General features: G+C 54.5%; 1 protein-coding gene across 2 annotated transcripts in view; it reads right to left on the bottom strand.

Annotated features, from left to right (window-relative positions):
* NCLN (nicalin) overlaps window positions 1-14,056 on the bottom strand; it is a 21,764-nt gene extending 7,708 nt beyond the window's left edge. Inside the window, exons 1-6 of one of the 2 annotated variants that reach the window (XM_019653503.1) lie at window positions 13,707-14,056; window positions 7,256-7,446; window positions 6,242-6,386; window positions 4,055-4,149; window positions 2,645-2,725; window positions 135-238 (exon numbers count right to left, since the gene is read on the bottom strand). In XM_019653503.1, the coding sequence (XP_019509048.1) occupies window positions 135-238; window positions 2,645-2,725; window positions 4,055-4,149; window positions 6,242-6,386; window positions 7,256-7,446; window positions 13,707-13,890 (800 nt within the window). In that variant the 5' untranslated portion in view covers window positions 13,891-14,056. The remainder of the gene's footprint in view (window positions 1-134; window positions 239-2,644; window positions 2,726-4,054; window positions 4,150-6,241; window positions 6,387-7,255; window positions 7,447-13,706) is intronic. The other variant, XM_019653502.1, reaches the window with a different exon arrangement.
* Window positions 14,057-17,305: the final 3,249 nt, after the last annotated feature.

The raw sequence follows: 17,305 nt of genomic DNA, 5'->3' as shown, positions 1-17,305 counted from the left end.
CTACCCCCCACCCCGCAGCCCTCAATACACACACTGTTATTCCTGGGGTTGGAACTGCCTCTGGGCCATGAGGCTCAAATGTAACTGGCGTGGCCCGGTCAGCATATGGCTCCTCCCTCCTGGCCATTACTTACGCAGCGTGGGTGCGTTTGTAGGTGTACAGTCTGGAGAAGAGCCGGGCAAGCTCCAGCAGCACAGAGATGCCACTCCCATTGGAGTCAGCGCCGTGTGACAGCCACTGCAGGCAGGCAAGACAAGGCCAGCAGTCACCCCTACAGCCACGCACAGCACTTCGCCATCAGCAGCACTCTGCCTGTCCCCAATCTTGTCCCCAGTCTGCATTTAGAGCACAACTGAGACTGCTGCCCTCCCCTGCTCAGAACCCCAAAGTCCACAGAGCCAAGACCCTGGACACTTGAGGCCCTTCTGGGTCTCCAGCTCACTAACACTACCCTGTGCCTGGCAGGTAGCTGTGCCACCAGGGTAGCCACCGTCCAGCCTCGGCATATGCACAGGGACCCTCATGTCCCCACTGTAGGAGGGTGTCGGCACAGGCTCCCTCCAGCAGACCACCAGCCTTCTGTGCCGTGAAAGCCCCCCAACTCATCTGGGTCCTGATTGAAAACAGTACTCCCAATGGGTCAACAATTGGTTCTTGGGGAGAAAAAAAATCTTGGGTTCCATAATGGCTTGGGACCCTCCCAAAGTCACAGTCCACAAACCGACCTATAGCGTATGGATGGTATTAAAAGTCACAGGGAGAGGGCAGTGTGATGCTCAGTGAGAAGCCAGACACACAAGACCACACAGTGTGTGACTGCATTTATGTGAAATGTCTAGAACAGGCTAATCCAGAGATAGGAAGTGGTTTAGTGGTTGCCAGGGGCTGGGGGAGGGGAATGGGTGGGGATGACTGCTAATGGGAACAGGGTTCTTTTTGGGGTGAAGGAACATTCTGGAATTAATGATGATGATTATACCACCTAGTTGTACAATCACCACTGAATCATATGCGTTAAAAGTGTGGGGCCGGTCGAGTGGCTCAGTTGGTTAAGAACTTGCTCAAGAGTGCGAGCTCTGAGCAACAGGGTCGCTGGTTCGATTCCCACATGGGCCAGTGAGCTGCGCCCCAGCTGAGTTGCTGCTGAGCTGCCAACAGGTGGCAGGATGGCTCAGAGCAGGATGGTGAGAGCATGTGCTCCTAACAACAAGACTGCCTATTCGAGATGGTGGGCTATGCCTGCCCGCAACTAAAGACTGGACTAAGCACCTTGAGCTGAGCTGCCTCCGGATGGCTCAGTGGATGGAGTATGAGCTCTTAACAACGAGGCTGCTGGTTTTACCCCTGCATGGGATGGTGGCTATGCCCACCTGCAACTAATTGAACACAGCACCTTGAGATGATCAGCAAGACTGGACTTTGAGCTGGGCTAGCTGCGCCCTCCACAACTAAGATTGAAGGACAACAACTTGGCTGTTCCCCCTCCCGATTCCCCAACACTGTTCCCCTCCCCCAATTCCCCAATAAAAATCTTAAAAAAAAAAAGTGTAAATTCTATGTTATGGGAATTACATGTCAAAAAAATTTTTTTTAATTTTACAGACTAAGAAATTAGGCCAAAAATGTCTAAAAAGGAATAATGAACAATGGAGAGGTGTGTTCTAAGCTGACTGTTCAGGGCCTGTCTCTGGGCCCTGGCTGGTCCAGGTGTTCTCAAAGATAGCCTTGACCTTCCAGGGGGTGTGGCCCAGCAACAGCTGTCACCCATCTGTGGAAGTCAGGCGCTCATGCCAGGCTGCAGGTCCACCCACCATCAGCACCCTGTTTGGTTCAGCTGGCTGGTCTTTCAAAGCGAGACTTTCTTGAAGAAGGAAACAGATTTGCAGTCTGGCGTGAGCTCAATCTCGCTGTGCCAGGGCTGAGAGCATGGCCTCAGGAAGGCCTGCAGCCTGAGCGGGGCTGAGCGGGCCTCACACTTCTATCCTCAGAGAGGCCAGCTTGCAAGGCTGACCCTCAGCAGTGTCTGGAACTGGACTCTGGGAGCTAGCTGTCCCTAAACGGTCTGTGTAAACACGTGGTTCACGCTGAGCATCTACTCTCCTCCTGGAGTCTGGGATCTCGTATGTGCCAAGCAGAGCGACCCACGTGACAGGCCCCCCAGTGAGAGCCCTGGGCACTGCTTGGGTCTCTGTGAGCCCCCTGGGGACTGCACCTCACACATGTTGTCACAGCTCATTTTGGGGAAATTAAGTGCATCCTGTGGGACTCCGCCAAGAGGGGACTCTGGAAGCTTCCATGAGAATGACCGTCTGCTAAGTCCAGGGTCCTCCAGGCAAATTATCAACCAAGTATCTTGGAAACCCTAACAGACAACCTGGGTCATTTCCTGGCCCAGCCACCTAAGTGCCGTGAGACCCTGGCTATGAGACCCACCCTAGCTTAGCCTGTCTCAGCTCCACGATGACACCCACGCTGCAGGGTCCTCATGGAGACCTGCGGTTACGCGAAGGGGCCCTCAGAGGGGATGCTGCTGCTCTGACCACAGCCACTGTCCAGACAGACGCTTCTGCCTCTGAGCTGGGCCGGAGCAGCGTGGGAGGAAGAGTGCCCACCTCCCCTTCTCCGAGACAAACACATACGTACAGGGGCCACTCCGAAGGCGTCATAGTGGGCCACGATGACGATGGTGGGAAGGTCCTCTCCACCCAGCCCCGTCAGCCGCCCCTGTGGAGAGACAGCCTGTGAAACGCCAGCCATCTGAGGTCCCGACCACCAGAAACAGCACAGGCTGTCCCCCACCCAGCAGTGGGGGGAAGGGAGTATTTTTAGCTTTGCTGGCTCTATGGTCTCTATGACGACTAGTCAGTCATGGATGATATGTGAACAAATGGGAGTGGCCATGTGCCAATAAAACTTTATTTCAGGTGTAGGCCGAGGGCCGGCCTTGGCCAAGGACTGTTCTAGCTACCAGAATCTGCTCACTCTTTTTCCAAAGTGCTGCTCCCCCTGGAAACCAAGCCCACCCTTCAAAGGCTGAGCTCCAAGCCACTATCTTGGAGGGCGGTGCTCTACTGATGGGGAGAAACAGTGCAATCGAGAATGGAGCCCCAAGGGCCCCATGGGATCCAGATCCCAGCACTGGCAGGGGAGAGTGGGAGGGAGGCTGAGTACCCCTGCTTCGTCCCTGCCCCCTGCTTCCCATGTGAATAATAGGTATGGTGGAGTGCTCAAAGCAGCACAGACATTTCCAGAACCAAAGGCCACGGCAGCCAGGCTGGCAGGTTGTAACAGACCCCCAAATGGTGAGAAGAGCCCACAAGACCCTTGGTGGCTCCGTCTGCTGTGACCCCTTGGGAAACCCGACCAACTGCTGCTGAACTCAACCTCTGGAAGCTTGATAAGAAGGACTCTGGCTAGTATGGGTTTTCTCTGCCCAATCACCATGATCTCTTATACAGTCTTGGAAGATGTATTCATCTTTCAAGAGGCTACAGCGGCTTCCCCTCGACCTGAATCAACCTGCCCAGCCCTGTCTCCTCCGCCCGGTTTCTGCAGGACAGCCTGCTCCATCCAGAGCCCTGGTCCCCTCCTCACTGCTCCTTTGCTCAGCTCCAGGACTCTCAGCCTGGATGTCCCTGGGGTCCCTCTGAATATGCGGGAGAAACTCAAGGCAGAGACGGCATCTCACTCACCACTGCCTCCTGCATACAGCGGGGCCTCAAAAAGTACTCACAGAAAGGCATGGGATTCTCGACTGACTCCTGAGGCTGGCTCACTCAGTACTGGAGGGGAAGGGGTGGCTGACAATGTGGCTGCACCCCAACTTCTACCCAAGCCTGCATGCTGACACGGGTGGAGGGGGACTGTCAAGCAGCCTTGCACCATCAGGTGTAAGACCCTGGGATCTGGGCCCGCAGGAGCCCCATTAACACTGAAAGCAGCGCCTGGCTCCAGCAGAGGGCTGGCGATGAACATGCTCAGTTCCAGGTTATACTGACGGCCTACTGAGCGCTGGGCAGGCTCTGAGGATGAGGCAGTGGTCTCGGCACTCACCTCCACGCTGGTGATGAGCCAGTCACTCACGGCCTTGCTCTGGACCCCACTGGTGACCATCTGGAAGCCATTGGCAGTGGCTGTGTGGAGCAGCACTGGGGACAGGAGTGGGGAGGGTCAGCCTGGGGGTTCTCCGGCCAGAGCCAGCATCCCTGTCACCCCAATACCCCGAACCCTAGGGTTTCAGTCCACACAAAGCTATGTGCAGAACTGACCACACGGACTAGAATGCAAGGCAATGACCAGACACAGGAAAGAACCAGGACAAGAGCTGGTGACAGTCATTGGGGGGAAGGCGGAGGAGGGTCAGGGGGATTCAGGGAATGCTCGAGGTGCCCTTAGAATTACAGAGGTCCGTGCATGCCCTCTGACCCAGCCTCCCAAGGACCAACCCACCATCCACAAGACGGACGCCCCAGAAGTGACCCATAAACAGGAGTCTCCCCTCAGACAGGCCACCCAAAGTCCAAAAGTGTGAGCACCCAAAGGTTTGTAACCTGCTCATGACCAGACACGAGGCGGTGCCTCCCTTGCCCAATGCGAGCAGACAGGACCACTGTAGATGCCACTTTGTCATTTGGGGCCAGAGACTAAAAACACCTGAGTTCACATTGTCTCGAGTCCACTTCTGTTCTTTATGCATTTAGAAACACAATCGTGGGCTGGCCGAGTGACTCAGTTGGTTAAGAACGCGAGCTCTGAGCAACAGGGTCATCGGTTCAATTCCCACATGGGTCAGTGAGCTGCAACAGAGCTGAGCTGCTGCTGAGCTGCCAACAGGCTGCAGGATGGCTCAGCTGGTGAGAGCGCGTGCTCCTAACAACAAGGTTGCTGGTTTGACTCCTGGTGGGTTGCGCACCCTCCGCAACTAAGATTGAACATGACATAAGCTGAGCGGCTGCGAGCTACTGATAGGAGGCTGGATGGCAACTGGACTTGGAGCTGAGCTAGCTGCGCCCTCCACAACTAAGACTGAAGGACAACAACTTGGCCATTCTCCTTTCCCAATTCCCCAACACTGTTCCCCTTCCCCAATTCCCCAATAAAATTAAAAATAAATAAATAAATTAAATTAAATTAAATTAAAATTAAAAAATAAAATAAAATAAAAACGCAATCGTAATGGGTATGTAAGATATTATCATTGGAGGAAGCTGGGAGAAGGGTGCCCCTCAGGAACTGTAATATTTTTGAAACTTGTAAGTCTTATTCCAAAATAAACAAGTTATTCTAAGACAGGCAGTTATGATCAATATTTATGATTTTATATCCTGTTTTATCCACTTAACCAATGTACAATAAGCATTTTCCCACAGTGCTCAAAATTCTACCCCAATATCATTTTTAATGGCTGCATAATATTCCACTAAGTAGAAGACTGCTCCTCTCTCCTGGAAATTTAGGTCTTTCCAAAAATTCACAATGCAGATGGCTGTTGTCATGACTTTGATCTAGACTAGGGGTTGACAAGCTTTTTCTATAAGGGGCCAGATGGTCTGCCACAGCCACTCACCTGTGCTGTTGTAGCGTGAAAGCTGTCACAGTTAATAGGTTAAGTGAATGGACAGTAGTGTGCCAATAAAACTTTATTGACAACCACAGCTCAGGGCTGTAGTTTGCCAACCCTCATTCTAGTGTCCCGTGCAGCTAACCACCTGGCCAGGAGGATCGCATCTCTGTCTACAGCTTAAACACATATCACCAAACTGTTTCCCCAAGGAGCTGGGCTGAGTCTACCAGTGTGGACAAGCCTGCCTGCCTCGTCCACTCCTGTCAGCTCTGTTACATCTGCCATTTCTATAGGTGAAAACACAGCATTGGATGGCTCCTTTTGGCTGCAATTCTTTGATTAATTTTGCTATCTCACTTTTGACAGTGACCCACTCCTACTCCCAGCTCACCACAGCGTCCTCAGTCCATGGGGTGGGAGGAAACGGGTTTTCTCTTCTCCCCAAGAATGCTGCTGACCCCCCCCCCCACCACCACCACCTCCACCCCGACATAGCATGCTGCAGGTAGAAGGGACAGAGAACACTGCGTTTTCCATAAACAGCCAGTGGCTGAAGACAGGAAATACCTCCCTCCAAATCAGTGGTTCTCTAGCTTTTGTTTGCTGGAAATCAGCTGTAGGGCCGTAAACTGCAGAGTCCTGTGACACAGCAGGTCCAGGGCAGGGCTCGAGCGCACCTTCAGCGGCAGAGGCAGAGCCCTGGGAGGTGGAGGCCGCCTGCGTCTGCTCGTAGATGGAGAGCAGGGCCTCGTCTTCCACAGCGAAGTATACGGGGACGATGGTCTCCATGGCCAGCATCTCAGGCTCAATCTCCATGAATTGCTGTAGAAGAGGCACATGTTAAGGTGGCACCTGGCCTGGGGTAGGGGGGGATGCCCAGTGGCTGCCCATGGAGGGCAGGCAGGCCAGGGCCTGGAAGCACACCTCCTCCAAGGAAGCTAACGAGGCTGATTTCATTGAAGAGGACAAGGCAGGAGGGGGATAGCGGAGTGGGATGAGGACGGAGGTACATGTGAGGAGTGGCGATGCCCAGGGGCCCCATGGATGGTACCCAGCAGGGAGGAAGTGGGCTGGGAGGAGGGCCAGCACTGGAGCTGGATAAGCTGGGGCAAGGTCTGGTGTCACTGTGGGCCAGTCCAAACCCCAATGGCCATCACATCCTCAGCTCTAAGTAGACAGTGGGTGCTGGTTTCCCATGTTGATGGCAGGTTCCCACACAGAGGGCATGAACTGCCTGGCACTGAGTCAGTAAGCATTGACTCCCCCCATCTCAGCCCCTGCTGCCCCAAACCCTCTTCTCATCTGCAAAAGCATTTTCACTGCAGGATCTTAGGGGATCCTATCAGACCCCCATTCATTCAAAGATCTTTCCCCCTCAGCACTGGTGACATCGGACAGGGTCATTCTCTTTGGGGGTCCGTTTGGGGCACTGTGGGGGGCTGAACAGCATCCCTGGCCCCACCTACTTGATTCCAGGAGCATCCCCAGTTGTAACATCCACAGATGTCCCCAGATATCACCCAGTGTTCCCTAGGGCAGAGTCACTCTGGGGGACCATTGATAAAGGGCAAGGGCTCAGGGAGGTGAAATGACTTGCCCAAGGTCACGTGGCTGACTCCAAACCCGGCATTCTTTTTTCCACAGAAGCTTCTGGACCTAAGCCTGTGCAGAAGGTAGGGGCGGGGTCTCACCCGGATGACGTCCTGGGGCACGGCCGCTGTGGCCCGTGGCAGGATGATGACCACGGCACCGGCCGACTGCCGCAGGGCCTTCTGGTACCGCTCATATGAGAAGTCCAGCAGCCTCATGAGTACGCAGCGGCGGCTCAGCACATCCGCATCGATGGTGCGCGCCTCCGTGTTGAGCACTGCGTTCCGCGTGCCTGCGGGGGCAGAAAAGAGGCTCCCTCAGAAGGACACCAGGACCTTCGCCCGCAGACCAACTCAGGGAATGCCCAGGTTCCGCCAGCCTGCTGCCCACATGCCCCAACACATGTCTGCCACGGCCAGCATCCCGCTGTCCACGAATGCAAGGCCCACTTGAACCCTGGAGAATCGCAGGGTCTTTTGAGAACTGAATGAAAGCTGAGACCCTTTCCGCCGGACAAATCCACAGGCCCGCCCTCCCACAGCTCCCAGCTACCCTGGAGCAAACCCAAACTCTGGCCCTGTTGACCTGAGCCCCATGGCCCCTCCTGCCAGGCGCCACCCCACAACCTCCACAGCTCTAACATAGCCTCAGTCATTTTCCTGGAGCCTCACCGCCACCTGGAACGTTGACAGCTATCTATCCCCCTAAAAAAACTGGGGTTCCAGGGACAGGGACCTCATTCACTGCAGTGTCAACCCAGCATCGACAGCCACTCCGGGCCTGATGGGCTCTTGATAAACACCAGCCAGGAGAAGAAATGAGCGAATGCCAAGTCCCCAGTGACCCTCAGAAAGCTCTAGACATCCAGAGTCTGTCCCCCTCAGCACAGTGGACATTGGGGTCATGTCATTCTTTGTGGGGGGCTTTCCTGGGGACTGTGGGATGCTGAGCAGCGTCCCTGGTCCCTACCCTCTCAATACCAGGAGCACCCCCTATCATGACAACCACAGATGTTCCCAGACATTACCCAGTGACCCTGGAGGCAGTCACCCCAGGTGGGAACTGCTGCTCTACACCCAAGTGCCATTCTCCGCCTCTCTAAGAGCTCAAGAAAGATCCAGAGACCCAGGGAGGGAGCCAGAAGCTGAGTCCTGGCCTGGACCCCAGGACTCCATCACGAGCTTCCCCCAGACAACTGAATACCCTACCCCCCACCTGACAAGAAGTGGCAGGTTAGAACCAGGATGGCGCAGACAGCTTGTCTAAGGCCAGCAGGGTTCCCTTGGGCACACAGCACGTAAGCACTGCTGCCCCAAGAGTTCTGCTGGAGAAAGGCATCCCAAAGGAGCCTGTTGATATTAAAAACAGGACCGTGGAGGGCCGGCCGAGTGGCGCGATGGTTAAGAACTGGCTTGGGACGCCAGAGGGCCCCGGTTCGGATCCCACATATGAGGGCCAGTGACACTGCCCTCCACAGCTAAGATGCTGAACAACAGCTCAACCTGGAGCTGGGCTGCCGTGAGTCCCAGTGACAGCGTAGGCTGCAGCCCCTGATGCAGTGGGTTGCCATGAGCTACTGTGTGTAGCCAGCAGCCAGTGTGAGCGGCCAGCAGCCGCCGTGAGCAGCCGTCCAGAAGCCGGCGACTGATCTGCCTCGCCCGGGAAGAGTGCAATGATGGTGCCAACTTGGGCCAGTGAAGCAGCGTCCTCCACAACTAGACTGAAGAAGAACAAAAAGGACAGCAACTTGTCTGTTCCCCTTCCCCCAACTCCCCAGCACTGTTCCCATCCCCCAAATCCTCAATAAAAAAAAAAAATCTAAAAAAAATATCCACAACTAGACTGAAGAACAAAAAGGACAGCAACTTGTCTGTTCCCCTTCCCCCAACTCCCCAGCACTGTTCCCATCCCCCAAATCCTCAATAAAAAAAAAAATCTAAAAAAAATAACAGGACTGTGGAGGGGCTAACATCGATGTGTTTCCCACAGGTACATGGCACACAGCAGCAAGGCCTTGGGAGCCATCTGTCCCCACAGATGGGTGGGTAAGGGGGCTGAGGCAGCCTTCCCCACCGCCAGGGCCACCAGCTCTCAGCTGGAAAGCTGCCAGAAATCCCAATTCTTACAGCAAATTGCCCCAATGGCAAAGGCAAGCAAGGAGACCAACACATTTCACATGCTGCAGGCAGCAGCAAGCAAACAAACCCTAACCACACTGGGGCCAAATGGAGCCCCCGGGATCTCCAGTTTGAGACCCAGAGAGTGAATGTTCAAAGTACGGACACCGAGAAGCAATCCGGCTTCCCCCAGGGGAGCCAGCCCTTGCACAGCCTGGAGGTGGAAGCTCAGGGGAGGCGGCATCCAGGTACTCAAGAGGCGGGCCTATGCTAGGCTACACTAAGCCTCAGGCTCATGGCCAGGAGCCTAGGTCCCTGGCTCTGCTTTCCAGGAACTCGCTCTCTGGGAAAGTGGGCAGATGGGAGAAGGCCTGCTTCCACCAGAGTGATCTAGGGGCTGGAGGGGAGAGGGGGCGGGCAGGACACTGAAGGGTCAGCATCCCAGGTGGGAATGGGGAAGGCTGTCTCTGGAGCAGGGGGCCTGTGACCAAGGAGTAAAGGTGGGCCAGGTGCCCTGGGCTGGGCAAGCTCTGCCTCCACCCCAAACCTCCAGGGAACTTTTCTCTTTTCTGCGTTAGGCAGGCCTCTGCAGGAGCCTCGGCAGGGGGAGGGCAGCAAAGACCTTCAGGATGTCCTTGAAGCTCTTCGAATGCCAGGAAGGCCCCTACCCCATGCCCCACCTATCCGGGCCCTCAGCTTCCTAGAGGCCCTCAAATGAGAATGTCACCTGGACTGGGGACATGGAGGGCAGCCTGTGGAGCCTATTATGTGCATCTTCTCACTGGGCCTGGAGCTCCTGCAGGACAGGAATCAGGACCCCACTTTACTGAGGGTGGACGCAAAGCCAGAGAGGGAAGGAGGGGTAAGAGCAGAGCCAGGTAGATGTCAGCACCTCGACCACCCCCAGACTCTGAGCGCCCCAAGGACAGAGACTGTCTTTGCTGACATGAAGTTAAAGCCGGCACAGCCTCCCTCACCCCTGCTCTAGACTGGCAGAGATCAGGCTTGGTGGACAGCACTGGATACCTGGACAGAAGTCACTGGTTCCCACAATGGAACCAGACCTGAGCGGGGGCTGTAAACTTTTCTATCGAGGGCCAGAGGATCAATCCTCTTGCTTGGCAGGCCACACTGGCTGTCATGACTCCTCAGTTCTGCTGTCAGAAACATCAACCAGTGGGTGTGGCTGTGTGCCAAGAAAACTTGACTTCAACAATGGGTGAAGGGCCAGTCCCAGGTGAAGGTGCCCTGGCAAGTCTGCCCAGCATGGGTACTGGGGTGCTAACACCCCCACCATCTAGGTGATCAAATGAGGTGGGCATGAGTGGGCCGCTAACCACAGCACACGGGCCCATGGCAAGTGCTGTTAAAGCAGCAGTCACCTCAGGAGGGCCAGAGTCCATCTGTGAGAGGGGGTGGGGAGGAGGCCACACCTGTGGCCCTTACCTGGCATATTTCCCTCAACCCCATTCACACCACAACACAAAGAGCACACGCCTTTCCTTCTTGGGCAACTGCCCAACCCTGTTTCTCAACAGAAGCGAACAGGAAGTTGGGAAATGAGAGTGACCCAGAGGCAGGTCATAGCAGAGATGGGGAGCCTGTGGTTTGTGCTCTGGGACAGTGTGAAAGACATGGGGGAGACTGCATTCAGCAGGGACCTGGCCGACCAGCTCTCAAAGGCACCACAAGCAGGGAGAGACCCGGGCTCCCTCGGGCCACCCCGGGCCTTTCTGCTAATGGAGAACAAGCAGCAATGCCTCAGATTCATGAGGGGACTCCCCTCTGTCAACCAACTCCCCCTCCACAGCAGCGACTATCCCGCCAGCTTCTCCCCAGGCAGCAATGGTCCACCTCACATCCGTGGTAGGGACATCGCCTGGTGTGACCAGCATGGGGGTGCAGACATGCAAGCCCCACTTGCAGGGCCTCGTCCAAGTTTCTCAAGCTAGGCCTCTGCCTCCTGGCTCTGCAGACAAGAAACACTTGGCTAAGATAGGTGGGCACCCCACCAGGCTCCCTTTGATCACCCCCGGAGCCTACTGATGCCCTGTGTGGGGCAGACAGCATCTGGGTTTCTCACTAGGAGCAACAAAGACAGGGGGCTGGGAAGGAGGGTACATTGGGGGAACCGCCAAGTTGGAAAAAAGAATGGGAAGGAATCCCAGGATCAAGGGCAAAGGACTCAGAATGGAGGGAAGAGGAAAAGAAAGCTGAGGGAGAGGAGAGAGGAAGCCAGGGAGAAAAGGTGCCCCAAGAGGAAGAGGGAGAGGGCAGCTGTGCAATCAGAAAAACGCGGCCAGGACGCCTGTCTGCTCAGCAAATTCGGCCAGCATTTCCTGGGAGGGTTTGAAGGGGAGAGAGGCCACATCAAGTGCACACAGGACAGTGCTGAATCGGTCAGGGGGGACTCTGGGGGCCTGCGGGCCGTTGGATTACGGCTGCCCAAGGGGCCACAGAGAGAAGCTGGGTGTGCTGGAGGGGCAGGCCAGGAGGTTCCTAGCGAGGCTCCGAGTGAGTCAGGACAGAATGACGGGGGTGAGCAGAAGGAACCAAGACCCAGGATCTGGAGAAACTGGTTCTAACGAGTTCTAGAATCTAAGCCTTCTGGACTGCGGATTCCTCTGGAAAACCAACGACTCTTGACAAGGACAGCAGCTACCAGTCACATGTGGCAATTTGAGTTTACTACAATTAAATAACACTCAAAATTCCCTTCCTGTTTCACAAGCCACATTTCAAGTGCCCACTGTCCAACTGTGGCTGGTGGCTCCTGTACTGGACAGTGAAAATACAGAACCTGTCCAATCACAGGAAGTCCCATAGGACAGTGATGGTAAAGACCCTTCCCCCAGGAGAATGTCAAACAACGCACAGAAACATGTCCGTAACATTTGGGGCTCCTGGACTTCTTTCCCACCCACCCCTCCAGAGCCTGTGGCCGCGGGTTCAGAACCCCTCGGCACTGCTGACACTGGGGCTAGATCATTCTCTGTGAGGGCATCCTTGCCTTCCACCCAGTTGAAGCCAGGAGCACCCCCAATAGTGACAACTATGAAGTCATCACCCAATGATACCCAGGTTTACAACCACTGCTCTGAACAGAAACAATGTAACTTTGTAGTGAGAGATCTGAGGGGAAGTCTGGACACATCTCCAGGGACCACTGTCCAAGAACCCAGCAGGAGTTGGGGGTCAAAAGGACATGGGTTGAGCCTGAAATGGTCTAACCCAAGAGAACTGAGATGGACCCTTCAGAGATGAGGGGACCAGGAGAACTGGAGAGGGGGGGGGTTCCTGTATGAGGAAGTCAGGCCTTGAATTCAGGGGACCTAAGGCACCAGGCTGGAAAAGAAACCAGAGGCCAGAAAGTTCTGGAACACCAGGTACAGCTATATAGCTGGGAGAAGACAAGGGAATTTAGGATGACTTGGGCACTGGAGTCAGATGAGAAAATAGGGGTAGGGAGAAAGGCGGTATGCAGAATCCAGGCCAGGGGTCAGAGACAATCCAGAAATCCCAGGGAGAGGAAGCAAGTGGGGTTCCAGAAAGCTGGGGGTAAGGAAGGTGAGCTGAGGGGCATATGCACCAAAGGTGGGAACAAGACATTGGGTCCAAGAGACTCTCAGGAACCTAAAGGCGCAGGGACTAAACTGGGGGTGTGGGGGGAGGAGGGCAGAGGCTGGCTAAGGAATTCTGAGGGCTCTGGCTCATGAACTGGGATCGGGGAGAGGTGAGCCATTGGGCCAAACCTGGGTTGGCGATCAGCGCTCTGAGGGGAGCAGAATGTGGACGCTGCACAAAGAGCACGGGGGTACCCGGGGGGCAGTGGAAGGCTCGGGCTGGTTGGAAGACCATGCTGGGCTGCTCAGCCTGGCAGACACCCAGCAGGAGGGAACCTCTCCAAATTAAGCTGGCCAGAGGTGGAGCTCTGGGCGCAGGGCATGACCCAGTGAGGACTGGCACCTGGGTGGTGTCCGGTGAAGGGTACCTGAGCAGCGTGACTCTGGCCCAGCTGGGAAACAGTGAGGGGACCCAGGGGTCCTGGAGCAGGAGGAGCTTGGCCTGAAGGTCGGAGCTACGGGTTCTGGGGCATGCGGCCCCTGTCTGGGACGGGGGAACTGGGGCTGCGGAAGCCAGCGCAGTGGGTTCCTAGGACACTGTGGGGGACGGCTGGAGGCCTAGCGGGGGTTCCAGGCATCCAGGCTCTGACTTGCCTGAGTCCTGGGTAAAGGTCTAGGTAGAGGCTGGACTCCAGCTGGACAGGCCTAAGTGGAGGGTCCTAGGGCCCGAGGAGCAGACACCGGGGCTGAGGGAAGGGGGCATCCCGGCGCGGGGAGGCTGGACCCTGGGGAGGCCGGCTAGGCCAGGAGCCCGGAGGGAAGGCCAAAAGGGGTTGGCGGGGACCCGGGATGAGAGGCCGGAGTGCACGCACCGTAGGGTTGGCCCTGCAGGTCGTACTGCTGCATGCGGTAGACTGTGAACTCGTGCGCAGCGTCGGCGGCGGGCAGCGGCGGAGCCACCAGCAACAACACCGCAGGCAGGAAGACGATGAAGCCGAGCGGCAGGCACGACGCCTTCAGCATGTTCTCCAGCACCTCGCCTGCTTCCTCCAGCATCCTGGCTGGCGGCAAGGCCGCGCGGAGCGGCAGCGGAGAACGGACGACGGTAGCTCCCGCGGACTCACCTCAGCATGGATAGCGGGCGGGGTCCTCTGGACGCTTCCCCGGGCAGCCCGCGCCAACTCCGGGGTCCTGCAGGCACTGCTGCGGACCGCCCGCCCGCCGCGCTGCCTCCTGGGAGGTGTAGTTAGTTCGTATGGCGCGCTCAGAGCCACCTGGGAGTTGTAGACCCAGTTCTTTACTCCCCAGTGGAAGCTGTTGTGGGCTGTTGGGCTAAAATTGCTGGTTTCACATAAACTCCAAGTCAGAAAATATGGAGACTTAAAATATAACTACTGCAGTGAAACTTAAACCTTTTCATTGTTGCGGGAGGAGGCGGGAAGCGCTGCGGATGCAAGATACAACCTTGCAACTAAGTAAAAGTTGGGAATTGAGGATGTGAGGAGCCCGCTTGGTGCGCTTGGTCTTTTGGGAATTGTAGTCCAATGAGCAAGCACAAGGGCAAATGGGAGTTGTAGTCTTCCTAGCAGAAGTTTGAGAAAATCGCGTAAAACTCCCAAAGAATGTAGATGTTAAACGCTGGGGGCAAAGACTTTGGTCTGCTTTGTGCATTCTGTACCCCCAGAACCTAACCCAAGTTCTGGCACACAGTGGGTGGGCTATACAATTTTTGGATGAATGAATGACATCACGATAGAAGGTTCCTAAAAGGATGACGCAATGGATTATGGGACGTGTAGTCTGGAGCCTGAAGTTCGTGCATAATTATGCTTATTCATACTCATAGTAAAAATTATTTGTTCATCAGAATTTTAAATTCAACTGGTGTCCCAAATTTGTATTTGCTAATCCGGCCACTCTTAAGAACCCCATTTCAGAGCCAGGGATCTTGAGGGGCATAAGTAACTCACACCCCTTTGTATAGATGGGGAGACTGAGGCAACAGGGTGCAAAACACAACAGCCCTGGCCCCCAGTGATTTGACATCCCAGGCTCCAATATAGTGGCATTTGTACTGATTAACAGCATTGGGTCAAGTCCCAGCTCCTCCACTTCCCGGCTGTGTGACCTTGGGCTAGTCACTTAACCTCTCTGAAAGTGAAGTTTCCTCAGCTGCCAAATATGATAAATAATCAAACACTCTCTCCCCCCGCCCCCAGGGTTGTATAAGAATTCAATCAGATAATCCACATGAACTGACTCAGAAAGAAAGCACACAGGAAGGGCTCCATAGGTGTTGATATGAGAATGCACCCATTTGCTCAGCCTCAGGGCTGTAGTACCTGCTCTGCCTTGCGGAACACTCTCCCCCACCTTTCTGCATGGCTAGCTCCTTACTGAAATGATGTTGGGCATTTCTTATCTTGGTGTTTGTCACCCCCACCAGAGTAGGACCTTTATTAAGGGCAAAAACCAGGTTGTTTATTGCTGGAACCTCAGTGCCCAGAATAGAGCCTGACCCACAGTGGTTAACTGAACATACCAGCCTACCCCTCCCAACCATGTCCCCTGCTTCCGGCCATTCCCCAGGTTTCTCCAGGGAGTCCTAGGCCCGAGGGGTCAGAAGTGGCCTGGCAGGGCAGGGAAAGAGATGAGAATTCATTGTGGTCCACATACTCTTCATTACCTAACATTTATTACCTGCTTCTTCCATCTGCTCCCCATTTTCTCAGGCCAGGCTATGAATATGTGAATACACACACACACACACACACACACACACACACACACACACACACACACCCAGAGACAGGCCAAGATAGAAGCCTGAACTTGGCTCAGACAGTGAAGCTTGGACCCTAGAGCCGCCCATGCCGTCTCCTCTCCTGAGCCTTGGTTTTTCTGTCTGTAAAATGGGGATCTTCAACTAATCCTGCTCTGTGGAGATGAAACCACAGGCATCCCAAAGAATGAAATGGAACATTTGTTCTGAGTTTTCCAAGGAGGAAAGGAACTAGTATTCACTCACTCATTCATTCATTCAAGAGGTAGTAACAATCAGGGATCAAAAAGCCACTTGCCTGGGTTTGAATCCCAGCTCTGCTGCTTCCCATTGTGTGACTTTGAGTAAGTTACCTAACCTCACTGGGCCTCAGTTTCTCCATCTTTAAAATGGAGTTAATGGAGAGGTTTTATGGAGATTAAATGAATTAATACAAAGGTGATTACAATACCAGGTGCCAAGTGATATATAAGACTTTGTTGTTATTATTATTCATTTAAAAGTATACACAAAATAGTTTGAGGGCTTTTCTATGCCTTGCCTTACCAACATCCCAGGAGGACAGGGCCTATCAATATGCTCATTTAACAGATGAGGAAGCTGAGTCCTGTGGTGTGCGGCAGAGCTGGGGAACAGTAATGCGTTACAGATGCCCAACCCATCTACCAAGCAGAAGCCAGGATTCTTGGGGACAATTTGCCACTGTCAGGGAGGGCTGAGGCTCAATGGAGGAAATGCTGCTGGGTCCAGTGTTTCCAGAGCTCTGAGTCACTGAGCACCTACTGTGTGCTGGGCCCTGGTGCTGGGGACACAGCAGTGACCCAGACACTGCAACAATCTCCACTATCACAGAGCTTGCAGCCCAGGGGAAGAGAGAGATGGGTGACCAGGGGTAACAGGAGCTGCAATGGGACACATAGGCAGCTGTGGGAATCCAGAGGAGGAGAAATCAGGGGAGACTTCCTGGAGGCAGTAATGCTGAAGCTGAGACCCAAAGAATCGGCAGGGCAGATGGGGCAACCAAGCCTGCTGAACACAATCTCAGAACACAGGCTGAGAGGTTCGGGGCAGTCCAAGCTCCACTCACCCCAAATTCCACCAAGCTCCTCTCTCCCACCTACTGCTATCCCAGATAAACACAACCAGAACAGGCATCAGGAAAACATGAGAAGTATTCCAGCTTATTGTGCACCCAGATATACGCCGGGAACTCTAACCAGCCATGTCCAACAGAACTTCCCATGGTGATGAAAATGCCCTCTGTCTACAGTGTACAAAACAGTAGCCACGAGCCACATGTCATTAGTGAGTACTTGAAATGTGGTAGCTTGACTGTTATGGGTTAAATTTATATAGGTTGAAGTCTTAACCCCCAGGATGTCCAAATTGGAAAATATGGTCATAGATGTAATGAGTTAAGATAAGGTCATACAGGAGTAGGGTAATGATCCCTACTTGATCCAACATGATTGATGTCCTTATAAAAAGGGGGAAATTAGGACACAGACAGGCACACCGGAAGAATGTCATGTGAACATGAAGGCAGAAATGGGGGTGATGCATCTACAAGCCAAGGGACTCCAAAGATTGCCAGCAACACTAGAATCTAGGAACAGATTCTCCCTCACGGGCCCAGGAGGAGCCAGCACTGCTGGCATCTTGATCTCATACATCTGACCTCCAGAACCA

The sequence above is a fragment of the Hipposideros armiger genome, unplaced genomic scaffold, assembly GCF_001890085.2.
Source record: "Hipposideros armiger isolate ML-2016 unplaced genomic scaffold, ASM189008v1 scaffold_202, whole genome shotgun sequence".
Classification (NCBI taxonomy): Eukaryota; Metazoa; Chordata; class Mammalia; order Chiroptera; family Hipposideridae; genus Hipposideros; species Hipposideros armiger.
Note: the sequence above shows the minus strand (reverse complement) of the source record. Positions and strands in the feature narration are given on the sequence as shown.